At 42.7% G+C, this 12500-nt stretch overlaps 1 protein-coding gene across 1 annotated transcript in view; it reads right to left on the reverse strand.

Moving 5' to 3' along the window:
• pak1 (p21 protein (Cdc42/Rac)-activated kinase 1) overlaps window positions 1-11556 on the reverse strand; it is a 30820-nt gene extending 19264 nt beyond the window's left edge. Inside the window, 4 exon segments of the mRNA XM_071898911.2 lie at window positions 3211-3248; window positions 3475-3622; window positions 5639-5733; window positions 11340-11556. Of these exon segments, the coding sequence (XP_071755012.2) occupies window positions 3211-3248; window positions 3475-3622; window positions 5639-5733; window positions 11340-11532 (474 nt within the window). The 5' untranslated portion in view covers window positions 11533-11556.
• Between the last annotated feature and the right edge of the window lie 944 nt (window positions 11557-12500).

Here is a 12500-nt window from a genome sequence, read left to right on the forward strand (position 1 = left end):
CTCAAACCAAAAAAATCTTAGTTTGAGACATGTGATTGGTCAAAATTATCTCATATCTCATTTTTTACTCATGATCTGGTGAAATCCTTTATTTTAAAACTGCAGATCTCCATCAGAGGGTTTTCCTCAGGATGTGAAGTGTTGATGTTTGGACGGAGAGAAGAATGATGAATTTGGGTGCTGTATTTCAATTGAAAAAAAAAAAAAAGTACTTTCAACGTCATCCGTTCATTTTCAAAAACTTATACAGCCCCATTTGATTTTTCTCAAATCCACAAACTTTCAAGGATTTCTTTCTTTCTTTCAAGCTCTGTGGGAACGCTGGGAGTTTAGACAGGAAGGAAGTAAAAAGTTCTGGTGGGATTCAAACCTACGCTTCACACTCTATCTGAAGTTTCAGAGGCAGAGGTCTTCACCAATACACAATCTCTGCACAGCGGTATCCTTCTCCTTCTGTCATTTCTTCACTTCTTCACCCTTTTCCTTTGTCTCAACTCATCTGCTCTGCCTCCAAACCTGGTAGCACCCGAGTCCGCCTGGCTCCTCCGACAGAGCGGCGTGACATTTTGAGGTTCAGTCTGGTACTTTTTGTTCAAACTGAGATATTTGCACATCCAAACACTGCGGTGCCGAAGCTCTGGAAAGGTATTACCATAATCAAACATAATGAGGGAAATCTTGGACAATTTGTGTTGTGCTGAGCAACAGCAGAATGCAGGATTTTCTTTTTTAAAAATGACATTTGATAAGGTATTGTTGTGCACCAGGTGTTTGTCAGGAATAATAATTTTTAAAAAAAAGCTCAAAAAGTCACAGCGTTCTAAGAAAGAAGACGTATTGACGGCTCCCAAAGGCTTCAATCCAATACCTGCCTCCTGCAAAATAAACAGACCGGGGCGAACAGCATTCACCAATACTTCTGATTGTTTGTTTTAACCTCCTGGGAGTACCAGGTGGGCGGGTTTTGCTGCATCAGGGCAATTCAAACACTGTCAGCTGCTGTCGTCAATCACAAAAAAGTGAATTAAACCGACTTCCAAATACTTTCCAGTTACTGTTTGAATGTACTGTCACCCAGTGTTTAGTCCCATGTGGCAAACTCCACCCATCTGGTACTCCAAGCAGGTTAAAACAAACGCTAAGAATTATTTGAGTTATTTTCAAATCATTATCTGACACAGAGCTGTTTCCTCTGTGTTCATTCAGCAGTGGCTCGTCACCACAGGGGAAATACTACGAAGAAAATATCATAGTTTAGTTATAGACGCTCAATTTCCATCAAAAAGTACAAACAAATATATTTGTTGGGGAACTTGAACTATAATACTGAGTATAAATTGAGTATAATACTGTCCTGTCCTGAACTATACTATCTAAGGATGTAAGAACCAGTTTCTAAATTTGAATTTCAGTCAATGTCAATGTCTCAATATTATTTAAATTTCACCATTAATATTCGAATTTCAGTCAAATTTAACTCATTTCACTCGATTCATAGTCAAATTAAATTTTCAGGGGAAACTTGACAGTCTTTATATTGTCCTGTCCTGTGCTGCCTGACAAAACCAAACAGCAGTAACTGTGTGAGTAGTTCATTTAAAATTTAAATCAGAAAAAAAGCCTTCAAAATGTACCTCCTGTCCTGAAATATTGTTGGTACACAAGTGGAAAATATATTTTTTAGTAGCATTTATGAGTAAAAAAATCTGTTAATATGAAATACCCCTATAATAAGAATATAAATATGAATAAATATGAATAAACCCATCATGACCTATGACCTTTAAAACACACAAAGTAGTTACTCCTGTTGTAGCGCAGCATAGACCCAATGTGAAACTGTGTTTTGATCATAAAAACAGAATATGAATATGAATAATTGTTCTGCTGCACTAGAGCCAGAACAGAGACGGACAGAGGAAACTCTTCACACAGCTTCTCCAACCTTATCGACTCCTTTACAGTCGACTCTCCAATTGGTTCTGCTCTCACCTCTCTCTCTCTCTCTCTCTCTCTCTCTCGCTCTCCCTCTGCACCTCTTCCCCTCTCTCTTATCTCGCCCTGTCAGTTCCTCACTTACCCGCTCTGTTTCTCTCTCTCTCTCTCTCTCCCCACTGATACTGCGTCTCGCCTCCTGCTCTCTCGTCTGTCTTGTCAAACAGTAGATTAAACCTCTCCTTCCTTCCTTCTTTCCTTCCTTCCTTCCTTCCTTCCTTTAATCTTCTCACCATCTCTCACCTCTCTTTCCTCTCTCACACTTTAATTCCTCATTCAAAACGACACGCTTGGTTTAGTTTCCCTTTGAATTTCACCTTTGGTTTCTGCTCAAACTCTGGCCTGTTTTGAGTTCAGGTAAGAAAAAACTTTAACTTCCATCAATTTCCCTCCATATCCTGTGACATAAAAGATTATATTACCTGTTCCACAGTCTGTTTCTTATAATTAAAGACAGCTGGTAGACCAACTAGATGATATAATGCTCATATTTTATCTAAACATCTGATCAGTTGTACTGAACTAGACAAATTCTCCGCTTAGTTTGCAGTAATTGCATCACCTTTATAAATCACTGATTTTTGTTTTTTTTATATATTTCATTCATTGCAGTGCACAAGCATAACAAAGTATGTACATGTACATTATAAACACAACTCTAATGTCATTTATATACATACCTATATATCCATATATACAGAAATATGGGGGGAAATAAGGAGCAGGAAGAAGAAAATCTCACACTACCTGCCCTGTTTTTTGTCATTCCAATACAAGCTCAACTTCACTTCAGATCATAGTTCAGTGGTCTCTGCGGCTCATGAGCTTTTCGACGCTCCAAAATACAAACGCACAGATGCATCATGGTCGGCTGAAGCGCCTCTTGATGCTTTTAGAGCGTTAAAAACATTCGGTTCATCTGAAAACGCCCACATCTGACCCGTGTTTTTGCCTCCATTTTAAGCCTTTATGTCTATACAGAACAGTACTTTGATTCAGAATGTGTTCAATATCCGTAACATATTCAAATCTCTATTGCGGCAATGCTACCTAACCATTGTGGGTGATGTCTTTTTATAGGCAAGCACACTGCAATTTGGCTCATGCAGAAGCACTTCCCTCACAAAATTGCACCTCAGATTTTCACAGATACACGCAATGAGACAGAACAGAAATAAAACTGTGACTTTGTGTGACGGAGAGCAGCAGTCTTACCGTCGTGGTGGAGGAGCTGTAGTTATCTGCACTTTTATCTGGGGAGGAAAACAAAATGAGAAGATATAAGCGAAAGAGTGTGTGTGTGTGTGTGTGTGTGTGTTTGAGTATAAAGAATGAGCCTGTTCACATGTATAGGCATGTGAGTTTGAGTGTATGATTGTGAGGACGTATACTGGTGTCTGTGTGTGTGTGTGTGTGTGTGTGTCTATGTATGTATGTGTGTGTGTGTGTGTGTGTGTGTGTGTGTGTGTGTGTGTGTACCTGTGAAGCTCATGTATTTCTGGCTGTTGGCCGTCTCTTTAGAGTCGTAGAACTTTAAAACGTCGAGGACGGCCTGAGGATTCTTCTTCTGCTCCAGCTTGGTGATGTTGGACGTCTGCAGGAGACGAGCCCACTGCTCCGGCATGCCCTGGACACACACACACACACACACACACACACACACACACACAGAGGAGTGTTGAGAGGTGGGTGGTTGAAGGATCAAATCCACCTCTGGTCTGAACCCTCAAAAGTGGGAGATATAAGGCAACACACAGATGCAAATCAACAAACACAAATTTCAAGTCTAGACACACACACACACACACACACACACACACAATCTAATGTATCATACATTGTCAGGGGATGGGCCAATTATGTGTCATAACACTAAAAAAACACTTACTGATTCATGCATTCACTCAATCCTTCAGATTTACAGGGACAGTTTATAGGGATGCAGTAATGCCATTTTTTCACTGCCAATACCAACGCATGGATGGTTAAATATTCATATGGCGGTCCATTGGAGAATTGGCTTTAGCGAAATAACGGCTAAATATATAAAAACCAGGCTAGAAGAGGCTTGTTGTGGTGTGGCTGTAGATCAAGTACAGTGAGTAGTGATAAGGTGGATTTGTTTCCAAATGTAGGACACAGCAAACTGTCTTGTCTTTAGCCCCAGTCTCTACTCCAAAACATTAATTTAGCAAAGCAACCAATGTTACAGTAATGTTAACATGCAGCTACTAGCCACTGCTAAAGCTAAGTTCTACTAGATAATATATTAGCTAGAGCGCAGATCAGATGTGTTTAGCAAGACAGTGATGGTTAGCTAATGATTAGCTAGCTAACAAGCTAACATTACCTAAACACAAAATTGATCAGATGTATCAGTGATGAAATGATCAGTTCCCAGTCAAAAACAACACAAAAATGAACCATGGCTATTGAATTGAGACGACTTATTGTACATTTAGCAATAGGCTACAATCAGCTGTTTACAGCCGCTGTTGCCTAAGAGATGAGGACCTCCAATATGGCCGCCAGAGGGTGTGTTACATCCAAGGAGGTTTAATATGAATTGTTACATCACCTGAAAGCCCTCTATAGGCAGTATGGCCACTATAGCACTAATGGAAAATAGATGCACAATGACTTAGGAAGACACACACACACTCTCATGACTATACAGTATGAACTAATGGACACGGACACACACACACACACACACAGGCTTCCTAAAGAAGCCTAACAAGGCGGGTTGTATTTGTACTGTAGTCACAGAACTAGGTCACATCTCCCTGGTTTTCCATCTCTCCACTCATCTGTCTTGCTCAGTCCATCATACACTCCTCCATTTATCGCTCTGTCACTCCATCCCTCCACTTTCCTCAGGTCTCATCTCTCCTCGAATCCATCCATCCATCCATCCATCCATCACTGAATTCATCCATCCTTCTCTGTCTCTGCTCGCTGTTCCATTGTAGTCATTTAGTCACTGAATTGTTTCGGTTATGTTGATTTGAGTGGAAATGACAAAACGGTGTGTGTGTGTGTACATGGATGTGGAGCCTATATATGAGGAACAGAGACTGTGTCCTAGATTAGGAAAAAAGCAACGAGCAGCTCAGTGCACGCACATACACACACACACACGCGCGCACACACACACACACAGTTTAACTCGTGGCTTAAACAGCCTAGTCAGGCGGCTCAAGTGAGTCAGCTAAATAAGGCCTCTTTGTCTAATGTGATTATTTAAAATGGCTCATTTGGTACGTACGTGTGTGTGTGTGTGCGTGTGTGTTTGTTTAATACACACACACACACACACACACACACACACATAAATGGATACACAGAACACATGCACACGCAATTTAGTGGCTGTTTGGGTAAGTTATTTAAGGTGACTTAAACTTGCATGAGAGCAGACACACACACTCTTTCATACACACACACACGCAACAATGAACATCGATCCTTTGGTAAGCAATTAAAGTGACATAACCACACACAAAGGAACACACACACACACACACACGCGTGCACACTGTGGCTCCTTTAGTAAGTAATTTAATTAAGATGGCTTATCCACACAGGGGAACAAACACACACCAACACACACACACACACACACACACACACACACACTTACGGTAAACTCCCCAGTAACAGCATCAAAGCCGACATGGATGGTGTGTTCAAAATCAGACGGCAAAGAAATCTCTGGACGCTCCTTCTTCTTATTGGCTGAAAGAGAAGCAGAGAGAGAGAGAGAGAGAGAGAGAGAGAGAGAGAGAGAGAGAGAGAGATTCAATATGAATTCAAAGATTCATCAAATCATCTGTCAAATCAGTGATGATGTTGCCTTGTGACTGTAAAGTCAATTCAAGTCAAAGTCGATTCAAATCCCCAGAGCGGCTGGGAGAACCAGAATCTGTCAACCAGGGCTGCAGGACTCGAGTCTAGACCTGACTCTACTTTTCTGTGGACTTGGACTTGTCTTGGTCTCAGCCACTAGTGGATGCAGACTCATTTCAGTCACTTTTTCTCAGCATATCTATGATTTCTGAAAAGATGCACAACTTTTGATGCACAGCGTTTTTTCACCTGATGTCCAATAAAATGACTGTCTAGCTTCATGCATCCCAACGCACTTTCCGTCCTGCCGGTGGAGGCTGAAGGGTTTAATCCACAGTACATCTCTGTTCATCCAGAGAAAATGAAGAAACTTATTTCTGTTTTTCCACTTGAATAGGACTCGATCTTGCTCAGGACTCGATCTCGACATGGGTCTCTAAACCTTTTGGACTCGGTCTTGACTCGAACTCGACTGAGCCTGGTCTTGGACTCGATCAATGTTAGTCTTGACTGCAGCTCTGCTCTCGCTAAGGTCTTAGTCAGGATCTGGTGTTTAGATGGAACCATCAGTAACCAGTTTTTTTCATATACCTGTATACATGGACACATGGTATATGTAATACAGGTTATTTTGATGCTCATGACTCCATGGAAACATTGCTTGCACTGCTCGCCAAACCCAACAATAAACAGAATCTGGTGTTTACATGCCAGAACATACTGGTTAATATCGGCATATCCCAGCTAGCATATTAAAGTTTTTCATATTCGGGACACGGGCTTATCCCTTATCGAAGAATTCATTTCCCTTTATAAGCAACAGAGAGCAGGAAAAAAAAAACAAAGGGCACAAAGCATCTCTGAAGGCCTCTGGAAGTGGAGCGCAGATGGTTGTTGTAACAATTCAGCAGACTGTAATGTCGTCCTACATGTAACGTCTGTTGAAAAAGCTCCATATTGAAGCACTACAAAGAGACACAGGTTCATTAAAATGCCTAGAGAGTAGATCTTACATGCGGAGAGAGAGAGAGAGAGAGAGAGGGAAAGCTCGAGGAAGGAAATGCGAGATACAAGAGAGAAAGACAAAGGGTTAGAAAAGGGAGGAGAGAAAGGCAGATGAGAACAGACAGGAAGACAGAGAGACAAATACAGAAAGAGAGAGGAAGGAGACAGAGAGAGAGAGAATTGGGGAGAAAGAAAATAAAAGGAAACACCATATGTTGGAAAAGATGCCACATACTCTCCTGGGAAATCATAACGCCCCAGAGACTGAAAAACACACACACACACACACACACACACACACACACAGGGAGACAGACAGACACAACAGAACCCCATGGGATGGCTAACGATGATGCAGGATCACCAGCTTCCCCGCAAAGCATCGTGGGAAATCTGTCCCTGTCTGTGGAAGCAGAAGGTAGTTTGTCAACAAATTGGGCGTGTGTGTGTGTGTGTGTGTGTGTGTGTGTGTTCCTCCAGAGACATACTGTATCATGTAAAAGGTACAAAGGTCTCTCAGACAGCATTTGTCACAATAAAACTCTCCTCTGAAACCAATAATGATCTGATACATTTTTATTGCTCCCTGTAGGGGAAAGCGCTCCCTCCGCCTTCACAGGGAGGTCAGAGGTCAGAGGTCAGAGGGCAGATACCGAACAGCCTCCCTGGAGCTGGTAGGGACTCGGTGTCTTGCTCAAGGACACTTCAGCAGGGCGGATTCGTGCTAATACAGGGAGTTTGAACCTGAGTCTTCTGGCTGAAGGGCAGTTTCAATATTCAATATAGTGTGTGTTGATTGTGCTTGTGTACATGCAGTATGCACACACTTCCTGATGTGCTTTTTAAAACAGTAAAGATAGAGTTATCTTTACAGCGCTGGTTCCTTTATCTCTGTGTTTACAATGGGAGTGAGACAACACTTAAAGCGTAACTTAGACCTGGAAACTATTTTCCTCTTTTTCCATCATACCAATCGATTGTTACCAAAATCAACTGTTTCACTATATAGAGAAACTTACATCTTTGCTTGCCAGAATGCACAGCTGTCTAATACAGGCCTATGGGGCCAATGGACAACAAAGACTAAGAGTAAAAGACACACTGATTACTGGCTCTGTAATGAGACATGTTGGTAAAAAAATGTAAATGAAAATGATCTACAAGTCAGGCCTTTCTCATACAGTTTTGCCTTGGGTGCTGATTTAGCACTTCCTTGTTTCCTTTTTGCCAACCAGTCTACATGCGCCGTAAAGTACTGCAAGGTAAATAGTGAAATCTGTCAGGTCATGGATCATGTTAGGAGCCAACTGATGACCTTTGCTTACAAAAAAGTAAAATTTTAGACAATGTAATTTGTGGTATTTTGGAGCGATGCACATTGGGTAACAACTTTCTTAAATTGTTTTGCAATGAAATAGATCATTCATAATTTGCACTTTCAGGATGTCCCAACGAGGGGCGTATGTCTCTCAGCCTTGGGGAAGCTGCTAGCTCCCACCCAGCAGCAGCAGCAGCTGTCGGGGTCAGAGGTCAGGGTCGAGTGTCAGCCTCTATTAAGGAGTTAACGACCACTAACGAACAGCTAAAGAGCTGGTGATTACCACCAGAGAAGCCTACAGAGGAATGGGAGAAAGTGCTTGGCTAGGTGTGTGTGTGTGTGTGTGTGTGTGTGTGTTGATGATTGATGACATCAGCATAACCTGTCTTGTTCACCAGGCAAAGTACCAGCTATTATTAAGCAGCTCATATTTCAGAATCAGAGAAACATAATTGCCTACTGTAGCTCATTACACAGGACAAAAAAAATAATCTTTTTGCCTCAAATCACAGAATAGGAAAAATACAACAAATCCAGTGCAAACAGGTTAGAAAATTAACTTTTTGTTGCCCACAGGCATCAGTTGCTGGTACGTCCCACATTTTACCAGCCAACTAGACTTTTAGACAAGAACACAGCCTCTAAATGATGGTTGTTTATTTATTTACCAGCATTTCACATGTGGCTGATGGTCATTTCCCACCTTCATTACAAATACGGTACATTTACGGCTGTAAGGATTCAGCATATGGATGATGATAGGGTAATTATGTGTTGGCAATAAGGAGAACATGAGAGCGAGCGCCTCATTCGTCTCCATGAGCTGCAGACTGTAAACATTATTCAGTCCATTCATGTTTTTTATATTCTGCTCAATAAACTTCATTTTCAGTGCTGGAATTTGCACGTGAATTACTAGGCTGACCGGACTGATAATTTAATGTAATGTGAATGTTTTTAACTAATGAATATGTTGCCAAATATTGTGAAGAGTGCTGTGTGTACTTTGTTTGTGGAAGGTCACAGGTTTGATCTCCGCAAAACACTGATACTGAAAATACTGAATATCCAGCTACAAACTCATTATATTTAGCTGACACGGTTATTAATTGTAGGTCACTCATATCAGCCAAACGCCTGAGATGCAAATGTAAAAATGTAAATGTAATGGTGTTGTTAAGTGGATTTCCATCATGACACTAAATAGCTTTGTGAGGCCTGGATCACATTATAATTATGTGCTGATGATACAGACATTATGGCGGAGCGCGCCTGCTAGCAGCTCTGACACAATAAGGCCAAGATAAAATAACGCCACATTATTAACATATACACAGGGGAGCGGTAAAGGAGGCATACAGCTGTCACACTACACAACAACACTATTTATTTTTTACCTTATCTCATGCAGGGGAGGGAGCGTCCTACTTCACAGCTACAGTTTTCTACTCTGTTCTTCTTCTCTTGGCCTTTATTGTGCCACTCAGCCGCTCCACTGAGGCCGCGTCACTTCTGATTTCGCCCAACAATCGCACCCAAAAAAATCCTCTCTCTTTGCGATAAAAAAGGATATGATGTCATGTGTGATAGGACGGGCATTTCACAATCTGAGGAGGACGCTAACAGCTAACTAGCTGCCACTCGGCTGTGATGCTGTTAGCTACTAGCATGCTAGTTGTCTAGTATCACTTCAAAAACATCAAATCACGATGTGTTTAAATGCAGCATCTAGTCCTAACTCAGACTGATTGAAGCCATGCTGCATCTCTTCTTCGCTTATTTTTGTACTCTGCTAATGCAGTTTTGTATAAAATTGGATGATGTGACGCTGCCATGATTTGAGACTCCTCCATGTTGGATTTCAGAAGTCAACATGCCCAAAGCAGCATTTCTATTGGCCGGCGGTGTGAATTCGCAGGTCAGAGTTCACCACACACTCTGCACAAATACGAAGGGGCAAAACTGCTTCTCAGCCAGTTCACTCTTCGCATGGTTTTCAATGGCAAAGCAAATTTCCACACACTTTGGTGCACAGTCTGACCGACACCTTTAGGGCAAATGAGCATTAAGTGCCTTGCTCGAGGGCACCTCGACGCCCCGATTATCCAACCCACAGGGATTCAAACCTTCCAGTCACAAGCCGGCTTCTCTAACCGTTAAGATGCCACTGCTCCACCTTCCTTCATTAGTGTGTGTATCTGTTATATGAAGTCGTAGGAAACACACACACACACTATCAATAAATAGGCATCAGGTTTCCTGTCCAAGATAAGGGAGCAGCAGAGCGGCCTGATGAGGAGGAAGAAGTCCTTCGACCAGAGGAACCGGGTTCAAGCCTCCGCCCTGCTGAAGTGTCTCTGAGCAAAACACTGAACCCTACCAGCTGACCTCTGACCTCTGACCTCCCTGTGGAGGTGGGGGGGGGCAGAGGAAAGAGTATTTCCCTACAGGAATCAACAGTATGTCATTATTACTGGTTTCAAAGTAGAGTTCTAGTGTTATAAATACGGCTTCAGAGCGCTTCACACCTTTACAAGTTACTTTACAACTGCCAGAACAAATATTCTGCTCAAACAGCCATTTTCAGATCGTAAAATGTAAATCTTGCATGAAAAAAAAAAAAATTCTCATCATCCTCATGTTTTGACAGCCTGCAGGATTCCTGCACCTCGCTATACTTATCAGTGGAGATATAAAGTAGTTTCCTAAAGAGATTTGAACATCAAAGAAGGCTCGGTGAGTTTCAGTCTGCTTCCAGTCTTGACACAATAAGGCCACGCTGCTGCACACTGCACTGCACACTGCACTGCACACTGCACTGCACACTGCACTGCACACTGCACTGCACTATAACACACACAGAGAGGCTGTGAGGAGGCAGACAGACACACTGCACTGGAACAACGCTCCAGTTCCACTGCTGTTGAAATCTATGAAATATATCTTTACTTTTAATAAGATCTATGTGATTTACACACAGTATTTCCACATTACTCCATCCGTATTCACACCTATTGGATGGAGAAATCTTTCATCTGAGCACACACACACACACACACTTCCTCAGCCACTGTCTTGTCTCCTGCAGTGAGTATCGATCGGATGGATTGATCTTCCTTCACACACACACACACACACACACACACACACACACACTGGTCTCATGACTTACTCTTATCCCCTCCTCCTGTCAGGATGGATCTGATGGAGCGATCTTTCTTCTTCTTGTCCTCTGGGTTGGGGGGGAGGGGCTTGGAGCCGTGGTTGAGGGGGGCGGGGTCTTTGTTGCAGGAGCCAATCATGGTGCTGGTGTTCCTCATGGGCGGAGCTGGGGGCTTGTCCTCGACCTCCCCATTATCAGACATCTTCAGCTAGGCTGCAGCCGGCCGCTCCTGGGAAACACACCAATCACAGAGGAGACAGGGGGTGAGCGGCGGGGAAAAACGGCCAATCACAGGCGACCATGTTGAAGACGCACCAATCATAGGAGGGTAAAAGCTTGGACGAGGGTTAGGCTGATGTATCGGTTCGCCGATATCGGCCTTTTATCAAATGTCGGATACCGACTACCTCTGATATGATGGATATGAAGCAGTTTGATTGATGACATATTAATCGTAGAATTGATCAATACTACACTTGTTGTCTATGGGAAGAACTTGACGTACGCATGAATATGTTATTATTCAATGAATGAAGAAAGAAAGAAAGAAAGAAAGAAAGAAAGAAAGAAAGAAAGAAAGAAAAAGACAGACAGACTGAAAGACTTTCCATTTGCTCACTGGCCGGCCTGTTTGATCTACAAACAAACACACTCAGCACTTTCCTGACAAACCTGTGGTGTGTGTGTGTGTGTGTGTGTGTGTGTGTGTGTGTGTGTGTGTGTGTGTGTGTGTGTGTGTGTGTGTGCGTGCGTGTTCCATCCTGTGCGTGACCAGGCAGAAAGTCTCTCTTTTCCTTCTCACAGCATTTGGGTCTGACTCAGTGGACACGGCTGGCCACACACACACACACACGCACACACACACACGCACACACACGACACTCCCTATGACACACATGCAGATTACAGGTCCTTTAGATACACACACACACACACACACACACACACACACACACACTTGTATACATACAGCTGAGAGAGGCGAGGAGGGAAATGTTAATGACTGGTTTTGCAGCAACAAGCTCACACACACACACACACACACACACACACACACACACTGGCTGTAAGCTAACCTGCTCCACTGAACGCTTCACTGGACACAGTTGTCCCATAGGGAGAGTCTATTTGGGTCAGATCTGCCCATACACAGAGTAAAACACACACACA

The sequence above is a fragment of the Centroberyx gerrardi genome, chromosome 6, assembly GCF_048128805.1.
Source record: "Centroberyx gerrardi isolate f3 chromosome 6, fCenGer3.hap1.cur.20231027, whole genome shotgun sequence".
Lineage (NCBI taxonomy): Eukaryota > Metazoa > Chordata > Actinopteri > Beryciformes > Berycidae > Centroberyx > Centroberyx gerrardi.